This window comes from Ceratocystis lukuohia, assembly GCF_044167205.1.
Source record: "Ceratocystis lukuohia strain C4212 chromosome Unknown Supercontig1_pilon, whole genome shotgun sequence".
Taxonomy (NCBI): Eukaryota; Fungi; Ascomycota; class Sordariomycetes; order Microascales; family Ceratocystidaceae; genus Ceratocystis; species Ceratocystis lukuohia.
In genome coordinates this window covers 880455-901891 of record NW_027263520.1, presented here as the reverse complement: position 1 = coordinate 901891, position 21437 = coordinate 880455, and the positions used below count along the sequence as shown (strand labels likewise).

Here is a 21437-nt window from a genome sequence, read left to right as displayed (position 1 = left end):
TCTTTTTTTCTTGGATGAACCGTACATCAAAGCACAATCAAACCTTCACATCATTACACTAATATTTTTGTTCTCTTTCATGCTTATCATTGTGTGCTGTTGCTTAGTCCGCGCTAAGCAGTCCTTCCCTATATAAGAATCGATAAACGGCAGAACGTACGCTACCATTGCGTTGCACTAGTCTACAATAGTCCTTGAGAAGCACCGTCCCTTCTCCGTCTGTCAGTGTCACTCCTATCCAGCAGGACGTGACTCTTATTTTGCCAATATTTATGCATCATATATGAGCCTTTGAGCTTGCTCCTCGTCTTAATCTATCGTTTCATTCATCATGCCTATCCGAGTGGTCGCGCGTATACGTCCCATTCTAGAGTCTGACACTGAGTCTGATGTGGTGGTGCACCCTGTTTCTGCCGATGATAACGGCATTGCAAAATCGATCAAGGTTTACTCACCCAGAGACGAAGGCGAAGAACTTGAGTTTGCTCTTGATGGTGTATATAGCCACAAAGTCTCCCAAGAGGTCTTTTTCAATTCAGAAGGTAATTGAATTCAAACAACTCCTCTAACATGCAGCCTCGTGTCTTCCGCTCCTCCTTTTCTTGATTTAACCACTGGCCGCGTAGATGGACTAATAAAAACCCTTGTTTTATTTTTGTAGCGCACGCCGATGCCAAACATCTCTTTCAAGGAAAGGATGTTACGTACATTGCATATGGGTCTTCAGGAACGGGTAAAACTCATACGATACGAGGTGGACTGAAGCTAGAGGATAGAGGGTTGATTCCAAGACTAATGAGCAACATCTACCGTCGTTCCAAGAAGGCGGTCAAGGACTCGGGTGGTCAAAAGTCAGTTCGCATCATCTTGTCATACTTTGAAATCTACCGCGACGAGATCTACGATTTGTTAAACCCTACAGAGAACCGATCAGGCCGTGGGCTCCGGATTAACGACCACCAAAATGCCATGCATATTGTCGGATTGACGGAAAAGGAGTGCGCTTCGGTGAAGGACTTCTCCAAGATATACATTGATGCGAACAAGAGTCGAGCAATTGCTGCTACCAAGCTTAATTGCCACAGCAGCAGAAGCCACGCTTTATTGAGAGTCAAGATTGTGCAATCTGTCTCTGGGGAAGAACGCATAAGCTTTGCATCAGTTGTGGACTTGGCTGGCTCGGAAGATAGCAGGAAAGCTGATACATCTCAGGAGGCTCTAGTTGAGGCTGCAGCAATCAACAAAAGCCTTTTTGTTCTAACGCAGTGCATCGACGCTATCTCGCGTGGGGACAAACGGGTGCCATTCAGAGAGTCAAAACTCACCCGTGTAATGTGCTTGGGGCAAAAGCCCAAGGCGCACACAACCATGATCTTGAATCTCGCGCCGGTCCGGAGCTGTCATCTTGACTCTATAAGCAGCTTGAACATCAGCTCAAAAACAAAGCGCATTGAGGCTCGCGAAATCGAGAACGAACTTGTATTCAAACAGCTCCCCCGAGCAAACTCAGGCCTCGGCGACTCTAAAAGGCGAGCACTACGCCCGCTTGCAGATGTGCCCCGACTAAAAAACACCAATCTTACCAAGCCGGCCGCCACAAACACTCCCGAAGGCACTACTGAAGCTCCTGCACCGCCTGCGAAAATGTTCATTGTTTTCAAGGACAACAAGTCGCCATCTAAGGCCCGCCGTGCTCGTACATCACTCGCAAATATGACCAACACCACACCCATGGTGCATCGTGTGGGCGGCCGAAGCCCAGGAAAACGCATTTTTGATACCAAATCCCCTTCAAAACACCGCCAGCCCCTGCGAGTGCGATCCACGGCAGTTAGTCGCCATGACGATGGTTATGACGTGGGGCGCGAGGATGAGTTGCAGGAGGGTATGCGATACATATCACAGACAAAACAGAAATGCCTGATGGCTACGGACAAGTGTGCTGGGAAAGCGCGTGTACGACCGGTTGATGCCAGGAACCGTGTTGGTCTGGATGCAAGCAAGATTGCTGGTCCTATGAACGGGCCAGTTCCCAGTGATTTTGGCACACGGAGAAGCAGGGATGCTGACGCTACAGCGAGCCGACTGCCCGTAGCCAAAGCAACTATGGCCCATGGAAGGCGACCGCTGGGAAATGCTGTGCGCCATGACAGGCCCCTGGGCATGAGTCAATCTTTATCACTAGCAGCCACACCAGCCGTAGATCTGAGCAGGACGGAGATACAAAAACCTCTGCAGGTGAGGGCCGCCCTGCGTGCGTGAGAACTTTGCACAAGTCCTAATGGAGTGAGAGCTCGTTTCTAAGCGTGTTTGAAGCACGTGTTGAAATACATATGAGGCGTGATCTACAACCAGATAAAGCGTTTTTGGCTTGAGGGCAAGTCCCACTAAGCAAATTCTTGATCCCTTTAGGCTTTGTAGGTTTTAGTGCGAGATGTAAGTTTTTCTTTTCTTTCTTTTCTCCTTTCTTGAGACGGTGGGGGCAAGAACATGAATATAGCATATCATTACCATTCAAACTATAAACGAGATTATTTTTGTCTCTGTCTTCGATAAGCGTCTTTGTAATATATTGTCGTGATTTAATTAGCCTCTTGATATACTGTCTTATCCACATTTCAATGCTTCAGATTTCCCACTGCTATAGACAGGTCAAAGCACAAGAGCGCTGATATCGGTGTTCACATGGCTCAAACATGCATATGTGATCTTTTTTGCAACAAAAACCTTCAAGAAATTAGAGGAGGATCATGCAATGCCACTCACGCTGACCATGAATTAACACAAGGAAGGGTGGCCTTGCTACTGGGAGCTAGTAGTGAATAAAGCACCATACATTCCAATATATATACATATATATATATACATGCATACAAGCCAACATGACCCATCTCGTGTTCGCAAATGGCTTGTTGGCTTGTGGAGCTACCTATGCATGCTGTTTATAGGGGTAGCTCTCTTCTGCTAGCAGGTAGACGAAGAGTTCAGCCACACCTACCCGATCCCAAGACTTTTAGTCCTTTCAGCTGTCCTTGGTCCCCTTTATTTGGCTGCTCACAGAACAAGGCTTTTCTCCTTGGCTCCTAAAGATTACGAGGGTGTATATTAAAAAAAATGGTTGGTGCACCAAGACTTACCCGACTCTATAGTGTATAAGCAAGTTTTAGTCTGTAACTTGGTAGAGCGTGTGCAGGTACCTCCAAAGCGTGTAAGGGGCTGGCTCACGGTCGGGTCGTACGCAGAGCATCGAGAGGATTAATGACACATTCCTTGTACATAAGACTTGACACAGAAATCCAAATGTCATCCCGTTTACACCAAAGAGGTTCATCAAAGCCATAGAGAAGCCTAGAGTGATTTGATCAAAGGCAGTTATGGAGTTTTGGGTGCAGCACAGAAGTGGGTCAATGCTCCTGGCCCTTCTCTCTCATTGGACAGTCTTCACAGCTAAGCGCGAAGCTTCAGCATGTAACTTTCCTTCTTATCTAGGGTTAGGGTTACAACCAGCCATCGTCTTCTGCTTGTCTCTCTATTCTTATACACCGTCTTACTTCTTCACGTTTCTTTCTCTTTCGCCATCACTATTTTGTACTGCGTCCGCGAGGCAGAGAGCAACACGTTGATCACTGATTCAATTCGTCCCATTCATTTTTCGCTTCTTTTCGGCAACTTTCGCAGCTTAGCTGCCGATAATTATTACTAGTTGTTCTGCCGTTGAACTCGCCCTAAGACATTTTGCGTTCGGCATTTCTGGCTGGCATCCGCTTGATTTGAACTTGGACCTGGGCCCCTGGCCTTGTTCGCTGGTCAGCCCTTCCCCCATCGGTTCACCAAGATCAAGATTTTATGGCCTTGTCCTATTGATTCTGCCTTGTTTCATGTACCAAGTCGCTGTCTGCTCCCCAGGCCAGGTCTCATATCCTATCAACCGCCCTATTTTTCCTCGTTTCTGGTGTGCCAAAACCCAACACGCTGCCTTTTCTCTCTTTTTGCGCTTGCTGCTTGCCCTTCTCGCCTTTGATTTGTCTGCATATATCTGGTCTTGTGTTGTTTCTCGATTCAATACATACCCCCCATTTTCTGCGTCATTTCTCCTCGGCTGTACTTGTTGAAACTTTGTTCAATTCTTGCCATTTCTTTCAACCCTGCGTTGATATTCTTAAAACCGGTATTCTCTTGTGCTGGATATTTGTTTCAGTGTTGCCATTCATTTGCTTGAAATCCCGACCAAGGCTCGACATTTGCATCTGTCTTGCAATCGACGATAACTTATCTAAGATACAATATACACGAATATCGATACCTACATCTGAATCTAGCCAGCGCCGATTTTTACCTACGTATATATATATATATATCTTCTGCATTTGTGCCTTACGAAGCGCAACTACATATGATCGTGCAGATCCCATACTGTCTATATCTCGTAGCACTTTCCTTTTCAGGCCCGGGCGCCGGATCGTGATATATCCCCTTCACCATGTATCAAGGAGGGCAACGTCATGGATCGGGCAACGACTCGTCCCGCGCTTATCAGGTGCCTCCACCTCCTCCTATTTCGCCTCCCAACATGAACACACAATCTTCTGGCATGATTATCCCGCCTCCGCCGCCTAGATATCCCAATGGCTCACAGACAAGCGGAATCATGATCCCCCCTCCACCGTCAGGACCTCCTCCCGGCTCCAATATAAATGCGCAGAACGGCTGGGCCTCTTATATGAATCGGGGCAACACCCATGGTCCGATACAGGCGTACAACCCTAGAATGCATGTCAATATATCATCAAACTCGAGCGGGACTGGCACTATGAACTCGTCAGTTGGCTCTATGACAAGCTCTTCTCTTGCCTCAAGTGTTATGATGAACTCCGTCCCTCCGCCACCACCCCCCTTGGCATCAACCGAGCTCAATATGTCGGCAACATATATTCCTAACGGCGAAACCACCTTTGGGGTAGGAATTCCCGGTCTCACAGAGAATGACTTTTACACAGGTCGCAACAGCTTCACGAGTCCGCCTGCGCCCCCTTCAACTACTTCGACATCTAATCAAACAGATACTCTCGTCTCAGAATGGGGTCACCCTGGTGCCCCAAGTACCAGGGGTACTTCCACTATCAGCACTACACCATCCTCGAGTGCGTTGGTGCTTCCAGCTGAAATGGTTGCGTACTGGAGCATTGATCGTGTGCTATCATGGCTCCAGGCAAATGACTTTTCAAAAGAATGGCAGGTCACTTTTGCCTCTCTCAACCTCCACGGAAGCCAGTTTTTGGAACTGGGAAGTAGACATGTTGGGCGTGGTAACTTTGGTCTCATGCACCAGCAAGTCTACCCTCAATTGGCTACAATCTGTCAAGACCTTGGAACTCCTTGGGACCAGAGCCGCCAGAGAGAGCAGGGAAAGCGAATGCGCCGATTGATTCGCAACATTTTGAACAAGAGATCCCTTGATAATCCCAAGTCTGCAATTCCGCCTCATACAAGGAAAGAGTCAGGCTCTGTCTATGCTGGAACTGATGGTGAATCGCCAAATGTGAGTATCATTCAGCATAAAGTCACCCGATACGCCTTGTCTGCCGTATCCTGTTTCAACCTTACTGTTTTCTGTTGAGATGCACATTTAACTCATAACCACTCTTCTTGATAGACTCCTTTAAATAATCCTGGGCCTAGTTTCAGCAATCGCCAAGGGCAGTCGCGTGCGGTTCCCAAAAGCCTTGATGTTGAAACTACACGACGACCTGCCAATGTAGATATCGTAGGAATCCCTCAAGTTGACAGTCCAGTCTCATATTCCCTCTCGGCTGGAGGTACGGCCTCCGCATCCCCCCATACTTCAGGCTTCGGGCACAGAAGTCGGAAAAGTACAGACTCTATTAGCTCTAATGCTGCAATCTACGGAAGTGGCGTCCCTCCCGAAGCAGCACGATTGAATCTTGGCGACGTGCGCGCAACCAGAAGAAATGGCCATGAGGTCAACCGCCTATCGCCGTTGGAACCTGAGCCTCTGTCAGCTCGTGATAATAAGGGTTTATTGAGCTTTTTTGGGAGAAAAAAGAAGCAATCGCGAGAGGACGGCGAAGAGACAGATTCCCCTACTTCTCCAGCTACTAGCCACAAGATTGGTAGTCGTACACATGGAAGCGAGCAGTCCCTGGATTTAACAAAGAGTCGAACAGGCAGCTATTCTCGGCTGTATGTGCTCATCACTAAGGATGGCTGGAACTACCGCATGTGCGACATTAGTGACTATGACACACCTTCTGAGCTCAGGCAAGTTATCTGTAACAATCTTGGTATAGTTTCTCCAGAAAACGTCAAAATCTATCTCACTGAACTTGGCAAGGCTGAACACGATGAGCCTTTGGACGATGGCAAATTGATATCTATTAAGCGCTCCCGAGCGGACGGATTCGGGGCCTTGAAATTACTCATTCGCATTGACGGCGGCTCATCAACTGGCAATTATCGTCTTCCGGGACTTTCAGTAGACGAGGAGCTTTATGCTGAGAACAATGGAATGGGCACCCGTTCATCAACCCTTGACTCGGAGTCTTCCGAGTACCGCGACGCTATTGAACGCAAACAAAGAGAATACCTGGCGATTAGGCAGCAAGCAAACCGCAAGATCGACGATGGCGTGCAAATTATTGGCCGTAATGTTGACTTTGATCAGCCCCGGCTATCGCCATATGATGACAAAAAGCCTGAACATGCATTTGATGATAGGAAGCCGGTCCCGGTTAGAAGTGCCCCAGCTCTGCCGACGAACCCATCTGCGACCCTCATTAAAGTCAATTCTCTCAAAAAGAAAGCAGCTCATAAAAGTCGCCCGTCCTTTAGTAATCTTGAGGATGTGCCAGAGTTCCTTGGAACTAGCAATGGTATTTCCCACCAACGTGCCTTTTCTTCACACTCTCCCTCTGCAAGCTCTGTTGTTGGGTCCGTCATTACTGGCCTTGGAATGAATTTGGCCACTATGACCGGTCCCAGTGCTGTCCGCTCAGGTGCTAACGGTTCACCAGCTCCAGTATCTTCCGCATCTCGTCCTTCGTCTTCTGGGTCCCGCTCCTTTCAAAACCTGGCCGCGGCTCCTGTTAAAGCCCCTGGCCCCGATCTTGACTTTGTTGGTAACGACGTGTCTTTTGCTCCTGCGGCACCTGCTGCCTCCGGATCTGGGGAATACTCAGATGACGATTCGGATGACGGCTTATTTGCTGTTCCCATTGCCGGGCATAAAAAGGCAGCGGCTGCTGTGAGGCAGTCTAGCGGGGATTCGAGCGGCAAAAAACCAAGCTTGCATGTTGATGTTAACGGATCATCTCGTGCTAGAAAGGGCCTCTCTGTCTCCTTTACTTCGCCGCCAGGCTTTGATAGCCCGAGCGATTCCATCAAGTCTTCTGAGCTGGGTGAATCTGCCCATGGCTCTAGCTCTAGACGTACACCGGGAACCCCCATGTCCGATTCAGTGTGGGAATCTGAAGATAGCAAACTGAACAGAAGAAAGTCATTTGTTGATAAGGGAGTGTGGGCCAACCGTCCCCCAACTGATGCCCTACTCAACAATCTAGACGACTTCTTCCCTAATCTCGATCTTGATGCGCCTCTTGTAGAGGACAGTGAATCCAAGAATGGCGTTATGCCTTCCCCCATTTCGGAAGGAGATGAGAGCAGTGCTGCCTCATTGAACTCGGCGTCTGTACCTACGTCTCCCCCGGTCTCACCTAAAACACGCGGCACTGATCGCCCTATTACACCTACCGAGCCTCTATCCCTTGTATCAGACAAGAGCCCCAAGTACAATGACAGCGACACTCTGGGCTCTGACGAGTCGACTCTCAAGGCTAGCAACACAAACCGAAACTCATACCAGTCCATGGCCCACCGTAGTATCAGCCGTGCTAATGGCCTTGCCCGGTTGAAGTCGATACGTCAAGTTGCCCGAGATACTCATGAGGCCCAGAAGCGATTCACGACTGTGTCCCAGGCGGCTCCCGATCGTGCCACAACGCTGCTACGCCGGAAAAGCACTAAAATGTTCAATGCCAACATTGTGCAAATCAAGCCCGAGCGTGACAGTGTTTTGTTCCCTTCAATTCCGCAGGACACACCTCTCAAAAGACAGACTACTTTCCGCTGGTTCAAGGGTCAGCTTATTGGCAAGGGCTCGTTTGGCCGAGTCTACATTGGCATGAATGCAACAACCGGTGAATTCTTAGCTGTCAAGGAAATAGATGTCAATCCTAAGGCTGCTGCTGGAGACAAGAATAAGATTCGGGAGATGGTTGCAGGCTTCGACTCCGAAATTGACACAATGCAGCATTTGGATCATGTGAACATTGTGCAGTATCTAGGCTGCGAACGCAAGGAAACAAGTATTAGCATTTTTCTGGAATACATTCCTGGTGGTAGTGTTGGCTCATGCTTGAAGAAACATGGGCGCTTTGAGGAGCCCCTTGTAAGCTCTTTGACCCGTCAGACACTTTCTGGTCTGGCATACCTGCATCGCGAGGGCATTCTCCACCGCGACCTAAAGGCTGATAATATCCTTCTTGACCTTGACGGCACGTGCAAAATCTCCGATTTTGGCATTAGCAAGAAGACTGACAACATCTACGGAAACGACAAGTCTAACTCGATGCAGGGCTCCGTTTTTTGGATGGCGCCTGAAGTTATCAAGCCTGAAGGAAAGGGATACAGCGCCAAAATTGACATTTGGTCGCTTGGATGTGTGGTTCTGGAGATGTTTGCGGGTAAGAGACCCTGGGGAAGCGAGGAAGCTGTTGGTGCTATTTATAAGCTGGCCAATGGCGAGACACCGCCGATTCCCGATGACATTACGCCGAGCCCTGTCGCTCTTGCATTCATGCTTGATTGCTTTCAAGTGTAAGTTGTTGTTTAGTATTTTTTTGTCCGTGTTTTTGATTTTCCTGATCAAACATGAGGCGAAGGAAGACGAAGTTTCTAACAATTTCTTTTCTAAATAGGAACCCTTTCGACCGGCCAACTGCTGAAAAGCTTCTGGCTGAACATCCGTTCTGCGAGTCGGATCCGGATTTCCTTTTCGAGAATACCGAGATTTACGAAAAGATCAAGCCAGCTAAGGTGTGATGGGGGAGGGGGAGCACATGGCCAGTGAGTTTTTGTTTGAGATACTATAGACTATTTTCTGCCCTGGGACGGCTTTCCTTTTCGTACTGTAAGAATGATGTTGATGATATTCCCTCAAGCACTGGTTGTTGGGATGGCGTGGGATAGGACCAAGCAGGCAAAATACCCCAGCCTTTTTAGAGCCAACATTGATGAGGCAAGCCATGACCAAGAAGTTGACCGTGGATTACCAAATACCCACCAACGTGTTGGTCAAAGCTCGATACATATTTATTGGTGGACATCACCCGCAGTTTCCGAGTCCTATTTGGTTGGACCTGTGTATACAGCTTGAATTCCATGTTTGATAGCCCAGCAAAGCATAGGGCACCAGAAATAACAATAGGTGTCGTGGACCAGGTGTGTAGGATCTTGGGCTCTACCTTATCTATCGCCTTACCATCTCACCGTCTTAATTCTAGGCCCTAACTACCCGCGCAGCAGGAACAACGTGTCTACATTTTTGGGCTCGATCCCTGTCAAGGCCAGGCTATTCTAACAATTTTACTTTGTGAATGTTCGTGCTAGATGTGGATTGATTACCGACGGCTACTGGCTAGTTGTGCCGATTTGAATGTCATCCACCAAGTTGTTAAAAACCCCAATGAACTATGTAGCAATGCGGTGTTTGGAGGGCATGTTGTGCCTAAGAATAGCATGTGCACCGCGGTATACGAGTCCTTGTCTCCTATGTACATGAGCTGCAGCACTTGAACGCTGCCGCTCGAGATGTTGCAAACACGCTATGTCCCAGACAGGGTGAACCCTAGTCTAGGGGGGTCTAGATACTACGCACAACTAGCAAAAAGGAACGGACATAGCTTGAGAAACCGTGCGGGATTTGTTACCCCCTTCGCCTCAAGAGTAGCTTGACGAGACCCGTGCTGTGCTGGACGTTAAGTGGTATGTTATGAGTAGAATGACATGTAGTGAGAAAAGCAAATTATGTGTATTATTGTGTACATAGATGTGTGTGTGTGTGTGCAGTGCATAAGAAACACCGCTCTTGGCTACATGTTGACTAATGTGGCCCATCTAATAGTTTTTGGTAGTTGCTAAGGCCGGTCGGTCGGTCGAAGGTAGGGTAGTTTCCTTCGGAGCTGTTCATACTTACTCTGAAAAGAAAAGGCCACATTAAGGGTAAAAATGAATCTTCACGTGAAATACCTCTCTCTATCAAGTTGCCTCTGGCCTATTTTAATTTATTTCTTCCATTAGCTCGATGCTTACTTACCGTCCGGGTCTACGTTTAATTGACCCCTTTGCCTCTCCAAGTTTTCTGCTTTTGTTTTTTCTTGGCTTCTACTTTACTTTCCTCCTCTTATATCCCCCTCCCCCCAATGCTTACTTTCTGTGCGGGCCAATACCTGGTCAGTTTGTTTCCCTATATCTTTCACTTTTAGTCAACACACAGGATAAGATACATTCATTATTGTTGTTACATCGTATGCCCGCTTGTGTGGTTACTCCATGTCTCCTCCTTTTTCGTTTTGAGTTGCTCACAAACCTCCTGCTCCATACTGTGGCGGTTCTGGTCTGGTGGAGGGCTTCTGGCGCTATTTTATGCGCTATCTCCTGGGCATAACGTCTACTCACTCGTTTCGGACTCTGGGCATATCTTATTCCAACATCCTAGTCTCCTTGCTCACGTCCGTGCCTGGCTGGATACCAACTTTCGCTCTCTTCAAGAATTTCCTGTTCTTCAAGGCTTGGTTCTTTATCCCTCTTTTAAGTCGACCACTCGACTATCTTTTTTTTTTTTTTTTTTTTTCATTCTTGTATCTCCTTCTTGCTCTCTCTTTGATTTGCCCTTAGAGTCTGTGCCCTATAAATCTTATCCAACGTCGAATAGGTGTCATGACATGTCCTTGTGTCGCTTCTAGTAACTCGACTTGAAAATCTGCTGTACACTTCCGCTCTATATTCGTTCCTGGCTGGCCCTGCCGACAACACATATTCGTTCAATCGTCTCCAAACACCGCTGCATCTATCCTTTTATCAACAAGCTCAGCTAGCATCCTTAGGAGGACTCCCTCCTGCTGCTTTATTATTAAAATGGTTCCCCGGCGCCGGTCACGTCTGGTGCTGGTGGCCGCTGTTATTATTACTTTCTTACTATACAAGGGCACCCAAGGCACATGGGATACTCCGTCCCCCTTCAACCAGCAGCCCGGCTTCCACCAAGCCTCAACCCCCGACGATGTCGTCGCTGCGCATGACTCTAAGGTTGCTGACCAGGAGCCGTCTACTGAGCCAACCTCACACACACCCCTCAGTAGGCCTGCGAATGTCGCTACCCACCTTGCTGTCGCCGAAGACCAAACACAAACAACCTCCACGGTCAATCTGGCTGTTAGCGAACCGACAACTTCCATTAACGAAACTCCTAGCACTAACAGCGCCGCTGATGGCCCCACATTGAAGGATACTTCGAAATCGGATTCGGATTCTTCTACCGATTTCTCCCTTCCAAGTGATATTCATGCTCTTGAAGATGCTCCAACTACTGGATTCAAGACCCCTTCCAACATCGCTTCTGATATTCACGACAATGCGCCGCCCGCGCAGGTCGAGGCTTTATCTACTACCAGTACCTCTAAAACACACTGGGTCAAGCCGACTGAGCATTTCCCCGTTGCGAAGGAGAGTTATATCACGATGCCCACGGGAAGCCCAAAGGCTATTCCTAAGATTCAGTTTGATTTCCCCCAAACCGAAGACCCGGCCGCCAAAGCACTTCGGCAAAACCGCCAGCATGCAGTTTTATTGGAAATGAAACATGCTTGGTCTGGTTACCGTACCTATGCCTGGATGCATGATGAATTAGCGCCCAACACGTTCACTTACAAGGACCCCTTCTGTGGCTGGGCTGCTACTTTGGTAGACTCATTGGATACTCTTTGGATAATGGGCCTCCACGACGAGTTTGACGAAGCCGCTAAAGCTGTCAAGCTTATTGACTTTACTTGGACCAAGCGCCATGAAATTCCCGTTTTCGAGACAATCATCCGTTACTTAGGCGGTCTTCTTGCAGCCTATGATGTTAGCGGTGGTGCTAATGGCGAATATCCCGTTCTTTTGGAAAAGGCTATTGAGTTAGCCGAGATCTTGATGGGCATTTTTGATACCCCGAATCGAATGCCCATCCTTTATTACCAATGGCAACCTTATGCCACTTCTCAGCCACATCGTGCTACTGGGGCTGGTGTTGCAGAGCTGGGATCAATGACCATGGAATTCACTCGTCTTGCTCAGCTCACTGGCGAACAAAAGTACTACGATGCAATCGCGCGCATCGTCAATGAGTTTGAGGGCTTGCAAGATCGGGGAACTGCCATCGATGGGCTTTTCCCTGAAAAGCTCGATACTTCTGGCTGCAACAAGACTGCTAGCCGTGAGAAGAGCCAGGTGGCTATTTCTCTGGAAGGGGCACCGGTTGGTTTTGAGGCTAGCAATCAAGGAAAAACTACACATGAACTTGAAAAACGCGAGCCTCCGGCTTTGGCCCGCCCACCCACGGAGAAAATATTAGCTGAAGGGGGAGAGAAAAACGGGGAAGACTGGGACTGTGTGCCTCAACCCCTTACTCCTGTAGGCTTTGGAAGACAAAGCTATGGAATCGGCGGTAGTCAAGACTCTACCTACGAGTACTTCCCAAAGGTGAAAATATAATGACAAGACCGCCAACGTATGTTCTAGTGCTAATTTTTGGTTTCATAGCAATTCCTTCTTTTGGGTGGTCTGGAGCCTAAATATGAGAAGATGCACCGCAAAGCCATGGCCGGTATTAAGAAACATCTACTGTACCGCGCCATGACTAATGACAGCAGTGATATTCTCTTTCCCGCCAAAGTCACAACAGGTCAGCATGGTCAAGGGGACATCTCTATTGAATACGAAGTTACCCATTTGGGTTGCTTTGTTGGAGGCATGTTTGGTATGGGGTCTAAAATCTTTCAGGAGCCTGAAGAGCTTGAGATGGCCAAGAAGCTCACAAACGGCTGTGTTTGGGCCTACGGCTCAACTACCTCTGGCATCATGCCGGAAGGAGCCACTGTAGTTCCCTGTGACTCGATGGATGAATGCCCTTGGAATCAGACCAAGTGGCATGAGCATCTGGATCGCAACTGGGAGTACCGCGAAAAGCAAGTCGATCTTTGGGAACAGCAAAAGGCTTTGTTCTTACAGCAAAGAGCTTCATCTGAGGACTCGAATCTTGCTAAGAGAACCGCCCCTCATGCCCTTGGAGCCAACGGGGCCTCATTAGACCCTAGTTCTCCAAGCGCTGTCCCCGCTGTCGAAGGGTCAATTGGCGAAGACCAGACTGATGAGGCCTCAACTCTGGAAAAGGAGATGATAAACACCATCGGTCATCGGCCCCAGGGACATGATGAATACGTGCGCATGAGAATCGCCCAAGAGAGATTCCCCCCTAGCTTTGTTACGATCAACTCCGCACAATACATTCTTCGGTCAGTTCTTTTTTCCCCTTATCATTGTTATTTTTACTAAACCATAGCTAACCATCCCCCCAGTCCCGAGGCCATTGAATCGGTGTGGTACATGTACCGTATCACAGGTGACAAAGAGTGGATGGAGAAGGGCTGGAAGATGTGGGAAGCCGTCATCCCACTGGTTAAAACGGAGTTTGGCCACAGTGCTCTGAACAATGTCCTGACCAGCCGTCCACAACAGATAGATGGTATGGAGAGTTTCTGGCTCGCTGAAACGCTCAAGTACTTCTACCTTTTGTTCTCAGAACCCGACGTCATCAGCTTGGACGAGTGGGTTCTCAACACCGAAGCTCACCCTTTCAAGAGGCCAACAAGCGCATTTGGCCGGGGCGAGGTGGCAAAAAAGCCGACGAAGCAGCCATGAAGGGCTAGTTAGAAGAGTCATTGTTACATTTAGTCATTTGCTTTGCATATGTAGCATTTTATGCATTATCACCCTTACAAGAATTGGATTAGTTTGCTTGAGAACTTTCAACAAGCGAGACAAAACAAGAGAGGACGAAGCTTTTAAGTCGCAATATTATTATAGACATCAGAAGAATATGGTGTGCATTTTTGTATTATTTTAAGCTTAATAGATCCAGATGTAAGATGAAATGAAAAACCAGACTGGGTGAACAAACAGTCAGAATCTCATCCTAATATAAAAAAAACCAACATTGCTAACAACCCGATTTACTTTCAACCACAAATAATGCTCCCAGCCGCTTAACAAACAAACAGAAAAAGAGCAAAATGTGTGTGTATGTATATATGGGATGTAGACATAAATCCAAAGAAACGTGAGTAGAATATAATACGACACAAGCCACTCAAAGTATGTGGTATGTCGTCGAGGTCTACTGAAAGCAAAATCAAGCCAGGCGAGAATGAAAAAGATCAACTGAGGGAAAAGGCAGACCAGTACATTGTAGTGTATATGCCGATAAGGACAGAGAGACAAGTCGGTTTGGGAGGTGCCAAGACGTGAAAAAAGAAGAAAAGAAAAACAAAGATATGAGCAAATGGAGAGGAAAAAAGACCAAGAAAGTAAAGCCACGAGTGAGAACAGGAGGGACAGAAATGAAACGTCATCCATCATTGCGACCCGTGCGCCCAGACTTCCGAGCAACTTTCTCGGTTGGTCGTCATCATAAAGTGAAAATCGGGAGAAGATGGCGCCTGAGTGTGTTTTTTGTTATGGAAAATACATAAGAGGGAGGGGGAGGGCAAGGGGTATGCGATATGTGGTTTGAGATATTCAAGCAGCACTCTGATCCGAAGAGAAGTATGGAAAAAAAGAAGAGGTGATAAATGCAAGGAAAGACCATAAAAAGACAAAACCAACCTCCAAAAACGCCTGCATGTAAAAAAAGGGCCAACATTATGGAAAAAGAAATCAAGCGGGGGGGGGGGACGAGGGAAAGGAGAGAAGCAGAGTTTGAATGAGAGAAAGAGAGGTAGCCATGGGAGGAATAACGATGGAAAAACTTCTTGGGTTGCTCCTATCATGGTTACTGCTCTCAGTTTGTAATCAGTTCATGGATCAACCCGATGCTCAGAATCATGATTAGCAAGCCAATCGTCACTATGATCAATAGTGCAAAGGCAAACCAACCCATGACCATGGCTGACGTGCCAACACCGGACTTGACAGAGCCGTTTGCCATAGATTGGGTCATTACTGATGCGGCAACCGACGCGGTGTGCTGCCATAGGACGGAGACTAGGATGAATACTGAGGAGATGAAGATGATGGTCAAGGCGATCTGACTGACGGCGCGCGACGGAAATGTCTTAATTTCGCGCTCACTGCCGCTTTCCGAGATGGTCCCGTCTTGCCAGCCGGGAAAGGTGAGGAGCAGAAGGAAGCAGATGAAGGCAAAGATGACGGCGATGATACTGTGAAGACGTGGTGGTTGAGTTAGTTTTTCGGCTACTGCTAGTGCAGAGTATGCATAAAAAAATGGACACAAATTACTTCACTTACATCAAATAGGGAAACACAATCATGTCCTTGAACTGCGACGCAAGCCACACGAGGTTCAGCGGGTCCTGATCTATGGAGATCTCCTTGGCCAGGGCAGTCGCGTTATTGCTGCACAGCCAGCTACCACCATCAGGATTGATGCAGATTCCGAAGAAGCCGACGCGGGCTTGGAGGCGGGCATCGCCAGCAATGTTGGCGATGGCAGTGTGGACGTTGTAGTCAACTTGGGCGGTATCAGGGTCGGCCTCATAAGATTTGTAGTACAGGGAAATCAGGAAGATTCCTGGCATTAGCGGTGATGATGACGAGCATCCTGCTAGTAGAAGGGCTGTAGACGTAAGGGATGTATACTGATTAGCAAAGAGGTCCGGCCCCTGGCTTGTTCCTGACATGTCTCCCTCCTTGTTCCTGAATTTACAACTGGTGAAGTCTGGAATGCGTCATGCGCCATGAAAAAAAGACAGTGTGGGACTTACAAAGAAGAATGATAGAGACTGCAATAAGCAGCATAAGAACTTGAGGAATGCCAAAGTAAGGCATAAACCCTGGAGACATGAGTTAGTTTGCTGTGCTTGCGTGAGGGCTTATAGAAGCAGAATCTGTTGGTGTTGGCATTGATAGACTCACTGTATAAGGCGGTCCGTAAATCCGGCATGATGACGGCGATGCGGTGTTCTTAAGAATGAGGGCGTTCGAGTTCACGAAGAATAGAGATATCACTAGCGTTCTGGACCACAAGGCGACAGTTGCAAGATATTTTTTTCGTTTCGGTGGCGTTCTCGCAGTGTCCTTGCGAGCCCTGAGAGAATACGCAAGGCGCTTAGGAGCGATACACAAAAGCGAGTGCAGGCGGCTATGGCTACGCTCTAGATGTGCGGCGGGAGAGCTGAGGTAGGTTTCCGTTGTCTGAAAAAAAAGGACTGTTTTTCTTCTAGTGTGCGAAAATTCGGCTTCACCGACTATCGAGGGGCTGGGCAGAAGAACAAGGCAGAGGAGGAATAGCTATATGCCAGGGGTGGATGGAAAGGTGGTGGTGATAAGGTAACGGGTTCTAGGAGGAGATGAGGTTAGAAGGGCCTCTTCAGAGACGGACTGGTGAATATATTTAGGACGCAGAATAATGCCGAATATAAGATCAAAATGCAGAATAGAAGTAGCCAGAAACAACGAAACAGCCAGCAGTGATTCTGGGTGTATTGTGATTGTTGGGCGGCGCCTAAGAGCATAAGACCAAAGCATCAGATGCTTACCGGATGCAATCTTGGCCTTGAGATGAAGAAGCAAGACAAACAGAAGGGCACAGCAATTGACCTAGCAATAGCGACGAAAAGCAGCAGGGAACGAGTTGTTGGCGACGGCCTATACTGGCGATAGTGACAGGTCCAATAAGGGCTTCCTGCCGTACGCAAGGCTGCAGAGAGGAATGCGGACACTGGAATGGAAGCAAAGATGCTCTTCTGCGAGTTCACGATCAAACAGGCCAAAAAATAGTTCAAGAATGCAGGACCAAACGAATGAAAAAAAAAAAAAAAAGATGGAAAAAAGGTAGAATAAAGAAAAAGAAAGGGACGTCGCAAGAATGGGAAATGCACTTCTAATTAGTCGGCAAGCCACAGCAAGGCGTCCTGACTTCCCGAGCCTCAAGCCAGCTTCGCCAGCTTCAAGCAGTGCAAGTGCACATGCGTCAATGTGCGTTGGTTGCGTATGTGCTCTATGCTGGCTTGGGCGTGTTTCCAAGTGAACTTGGTCACTACAGCGACCTGTATTGACATGGAGAGACTAGGACTTGGCAGCTGCGTCTATAGCTGCTAGCCATCACCACAGCAACTAAACCTTGTTGTTTCTTTGGCAGACACTAAAGCCTCATCTGGAAGCTCCGGCTTCAGGCTCAAGCTCAGATTGGGGCTTGAGCTTGAGAAAGTTGAGCGCCACACGGCCAACTTTGACGCGTCACGTGACTGGCACAGGGGGCCTTGGTCTGAGGCTTAGAAATTAACATGCTAGACTTGACCCCACTATTTGTCTGGGAGCCAGTTGTTTACTTTCGCGTGGCTTCGCCGGAACGTCTCTGCTCGTTTGGCCTCCCTGTCTCCCTGTCTCCCTTGTCTCCCTGTCCGTCTCCCTGTCTCCATTGACATACGGGTGATAGGGCCTCTGCTATATGGTCGTGTGTGGCAGCCGGATGCTTGGCTGTTAGCCAGTGCGTGCTGGCATGGTGCTTCCTATCTGCACACCTCTTTCGTTCGGCTTTCAGGTCGCAAGTAGTATACCGTGAGACATGTGGCCGTCTCTGCATCACCCACTGTTGCATCCTCTCTGCCCTCTTCTGGCTTCAATACTCCCACATTTCGGCTGTAACTGCAAATGGGTGGATGGTGGATGCCCACACCTAATCGCCTTGCTCCTGCTCTCTAGCCGCCCCCTTTACCCCCATGTGCATGCGTATACACACACACACACACATACAGACACGCCCTGATTGTGCTGCTGCATGCTAACCGCCGCCGTTGATTTTCATTCCTGGTTTCACGGCAGGAGAAGCGCCAGCCTCACGGCCATGGTAGCTGTAGTTCTACTTGGTGATGGCTAAGACCACCAAACTCACGCATCTTCTCGCAAGTCTGGTTTTACTCAAGCACTGACTGTAGGTTGTCGCTTGTGTAAACGAGCCGTAAAGTCCAAGTGATCCCTCTCTCCCGCCTCCCGCTCCCCCCATTGCGGCTGGCTACAATAAGGAGAAGGGCGACCTGTCAATCAAGGTATATCCGGTTGGGTTGTTATAGATGCGGTTTAATGACAGCCTGAAAAATACTACGTGCAAAATACGAGTATTGGGGGCTAGCCTACGAATGTAAAACACATCGAAAAGCTAGGAAGCTTGCTTTGTAGACTACTCTCCTACCCAAGTAGCCTGTTACTTACTACTTGTTGTCTGTCTCCATGTCTTAGCTTATGGATACTTCGAACCCTAAAAGGCCAGAAAAAGTCACACGCACTGTTTTTGGTGCTATTCGCACTGTCCCACTGGAACCAATGAGCTGGCTTTGGTGGCCTAGCTGAACCCCAGAGAAGAACAGGCTGATCCCCCCCTAACAGACTTGCCAGGTGCTTTGTGAACATGGGACTCAAAAGGCCAGGCACATTTATTCTAAAATCATCAACCGACAGCCTACCCGCATTGCGCCCACCACACAAGCACTGTTTGCTGTCTTGTCCTTTTCTTTTCTATTCATTGCTTTCTCTTATTGTCTGTTCGTCTAATTATTAGCTCACATCATGTCCGCCGCGCAGCTTCTCAATCCCAAGGCTGAGTCCCGGGTATGTTACAATTTTCCTTGCATCCAAGCTTGCTTGATCATTAGAATAGGCTAGCCTTGCACAAAGCCCCCCTCCAAAACCCCCCTCCAAAGCCCCCTTTACAGGCCTAAAAAAAGTCGTGATTGCTAACTTGGTGATGTGAACAGAGACGGGGTGAGGCTCTCCAGGTCAACATCAGTGCTGGTGAAGGTCTGCAGGGCGTTTTGAAGACCAACCTTGGCCCTATGGGTACCATCAAGATGTAGAGCTTCCTCTTTTTTTTTCTTTTCTTTCGCCCTGTCCATTTTGCTAACCTGAAAAATGCAGGCTTGTCGACGGAGCTGGCCAGGTACGCAGCCAGTGGAAACACCAACCAACCCCCACCATTGACCGCCCGCCCAATCTAGTGAACGAGGCACCATTCCCAATGAGCCGCCACTATCACTATCATTCAGAGCTCGAATCGGACCCCGCTAATACCACATCTTCTCATGTAGATTAAATTGACCAAGGATGGAAACGTTCTGCTCCGTGAGATGCAGATCAAGAACCCCACCGCTGTCATGATTGCGCGTGCTGCTACTGCTCAGGATGACATCTGCGGCGACGGTACCACCTCCGTAGTCCTCTTGGTCGGCGAGCTTCTGAAGCAGGCTCAGCGTTACATCTCCGAGGGTCTGCACCCTCGCATTCTTACCGACGGCTTTGAAATCGCCAAGATGGAGGCTCTCAAGGTATACACTCTCTTTCCCTTTCCCTTCTGCCCCTCTCTCCCCGCTAAATTAAACAAGCAAAAGGGGCTACCCCATCACAGATATTCAATGACCGTGCACCTAAATGAAACTCTGTTACTGACATGGCATTTATAACCACATAAAAGTTCTTGGACGACTTCAAGCTCCCCCGCGAGCCCTCGCGCGAGTTGCTCCTTAGTGTCGCCCGCACATCGCTGGCTACCAAGCTGAACTCGACCCTTGCCGCCGCCTTGACTACTGATATTGTCGATGCTGTCCTCTCCATCTACCAAGCGCCCTCTAAGCCCGATCTACACATGATTGAAATTATGAAGATGCAGCACCGGACAGCCGCTGACACCAAGCTCATTCGTGGTCTGGCCCTAGACCACGGAGCCCGCCACCCTGATATGCCTAAGCGTCTGGAAAATGCTTACATCTTGACTCTGAACGTTTCTTTAGAATACGAAAAGACTGAGATCAACTCTGGATTCTTCTACTCAAGCGCTGAGCAGCGTGATAAGCTGGTCGAGAGTGAGCGCCGTTTTGTTGATGCCAAGTTGAAACGCATCGTGGATCTGAAGAAGGAGGTTTGCGGAAACGATCCTAAGAAGAGCTTTGTTGTCATCAACCAAAAGGGCATCGACCCTTTGTCTCTGGACGTCCTGGCCAAGAACGGCATTCTTGCTCTACGGAGAGCTAAGCGGAGAAACATGGAGAGATTACAGCTGGTCTGCGGTGGCACCGCTCAGAACAGCGTAGATGACCTGTCTCCTGATGTCCTTGGCTGGGCTGGGCTAGTTTACGAGCAGACTCTGGGCGAGGAAAAGTACACTTTCCTTGAGGATGTCAAGGATCCTAAGTCTGTCACTCTGATGATCAAGGGTCCCAATGCCCACACCATTGCCCAGATCACCGATGCCGTGCGCGACGGTCTTCGTAGTGTATACAACGTTATCGTTGACGGCTCCGTCGTTCCCGGTGCTGGTGCTTTCCAACTGGCCTGTGCCTCGCACCTGAAGAGTGATGCTTTTTACAAGACTGTCAAGGGTCGCGCAAAGTGGGGTGTTGATGCTTTTGCCGATGCCTTACTTATTATCCCCAAGACTCTCGCTGCTAACGCTGGCCACGATATCCAGGATTCCCGTAAGTTTGCTTGTTACCCAGCGCGCCTTTCGCTAATCATTTGTCACTAACATATTTCACTCGTAGTTGCCAAGCTCCGCGATGAACACGACGAAGGCAATGCCGCGGGTCTTGACCTAGTTACTGGTGAAGCTATGGACCCTACTCTAGAGGGCGTCTTTGATTCATTCCGTGTCCTGCGTAACAGCATTGCGTCTTCTACTAGCATTGCGTCTAATCTTCTCCTATGTGACGAGATGCTAAAGGCTCGACAGATGGGCAGACAAGGTGGTCCAGGCCCCGGCATGGATGGCCCGGAGCAGTAAGAAACGATGTATGAATAAACAAAATGGCTACTTTCTTCTATTGTCCTGTCCGCTTTATTGCTGTTTTTTTGGGGTTTTTTTTTGTGGCCATTGAATCTATAGACTAAAAATGAGGCAATTGGGTCGGGTATACTAAAAGATAAAAGTCTAATGATCTCATGGCAAATTGATTGCTATTGCGACCGTGTCTAAAGTGAGGCCTTCAGCAAGATTGTCAGTCCAGTTCAAACAAAAAACAAAACAAACGAAGCTACTGATAAGATAAGCCCCGCGCTGGATCAAAAAATTTCGAGCCCCTCCAAAAAAGAAAATAACG

At 48.4% G+C, this 21437-nt stretch overlaps 5 protein-coding genes across 5 annotated transcripts; 4 read left to right on the top strand and 1 right to left on the bottom strand.

The window, feature by feature from the left end:
* Nucleotides 1-331: 331 nt before the first annotated feature.
* HOO65_010233 (kinesin family member 22) lies at nucleotides 332-2262 on the top strand (the record flags this gene model as incomplete). The annotated part of the gene is made up of 2 exons (XM_071005610.1): nucleotides 332-542; nucleotides 662-2262. 2 exons carry the CDS (start codon nucleotides 332-334, stop codon nucleotides 2260-2262), a joined length of 1812 nt encoding a protein of 603 aa, XP_070862055.1.
* A 2218-nt stretch (nucleotides 2263-4480) lies between these two features.
* On the top strand, nucleotides 4481-9117 carry HOO65_010232 (MAP kinase kinase kinase mkh1; the record flags this gene model as incomplete). The annotated part of the gene is made up of 3 exons (XM_071005266.1): nucleotides 4481-5539; nucleotides 5654-8892; nucleotides 8994-9117. The coding sequence occupies 3 exons, from the start codon at nucleotides 4481-4483 to the stop codon at nucleotides 9115-9117; spliced, it is 4422 nt and encodes a 1473-aa protein (XP_070862054.1).
* A 2094-nt stretch (nucleotides 9118-11211) lies between these two features.
* HOO65_010231 (glycoside hydrolase family 47 protein) lies at nucleotides 11212-14034 on the top strand (the record flags this gene model as incomplete). Its single annotated transcript, XM_071005417.1, has 3 exons — nucleotides 11212-12816; nucleotides 12877-13628; nucleotides 13692-14034. The coding sequence occupies 3 exons, from the start codon at nucleotides 11212-11214 to the stop codon at nucleotides 14032-14034; spliced, it is 2700 nt and encodes an 899-aa protein (XP_070862053.1).
* Nucleotides 14035-15172: 1138 nt separating this feature from the next.
* HOO65_010230 (Membrane fusion mating protein FIG1) lies at nucleotides 15173-16294 on the bottom strand (the record flags this gene model as incomplete). The annotated part of the gene is made up of 4 exons (XM_071005989.1): nucleotides 15173-15551; nucleotides 15640-16069; nucleotides 16116-16184; nucleotides 16267-16294. The coding sequence occupies 4 exons, from the start codon at nucleotides 16292-16294 to the stop codon at nucleotides 15173-15175; spliced, it is 906 nt and encodes a 301-aa protein (XP_070862052.1).
* Nucleotides 16295-18915: 2621 nt separating this feature from the next.
* On the top strand, nucleotides 18916-21121 carry HOO65_010229 (T-complex protein 1; the record flags this gene model as incomplete). Its single annotated transcript, XM_071005536.1, has 6 exons — nucleotides 18916-18957; nucleotides 19104-19198; nucleotides 19264-19285; nucleotides 19434-19670; nucleotides 19817-20816; nucleotides 20883-21121. 6 exons carry the CDS (start codon nucleotides 18916-18918, stop codon nucleotides 21119-21121), a joined length of 1635 nt encoding a protein of 544 aa, XP_070862051.1.
* Nucleotides 21122-21437: the final 316 nt, after the last annotated feature.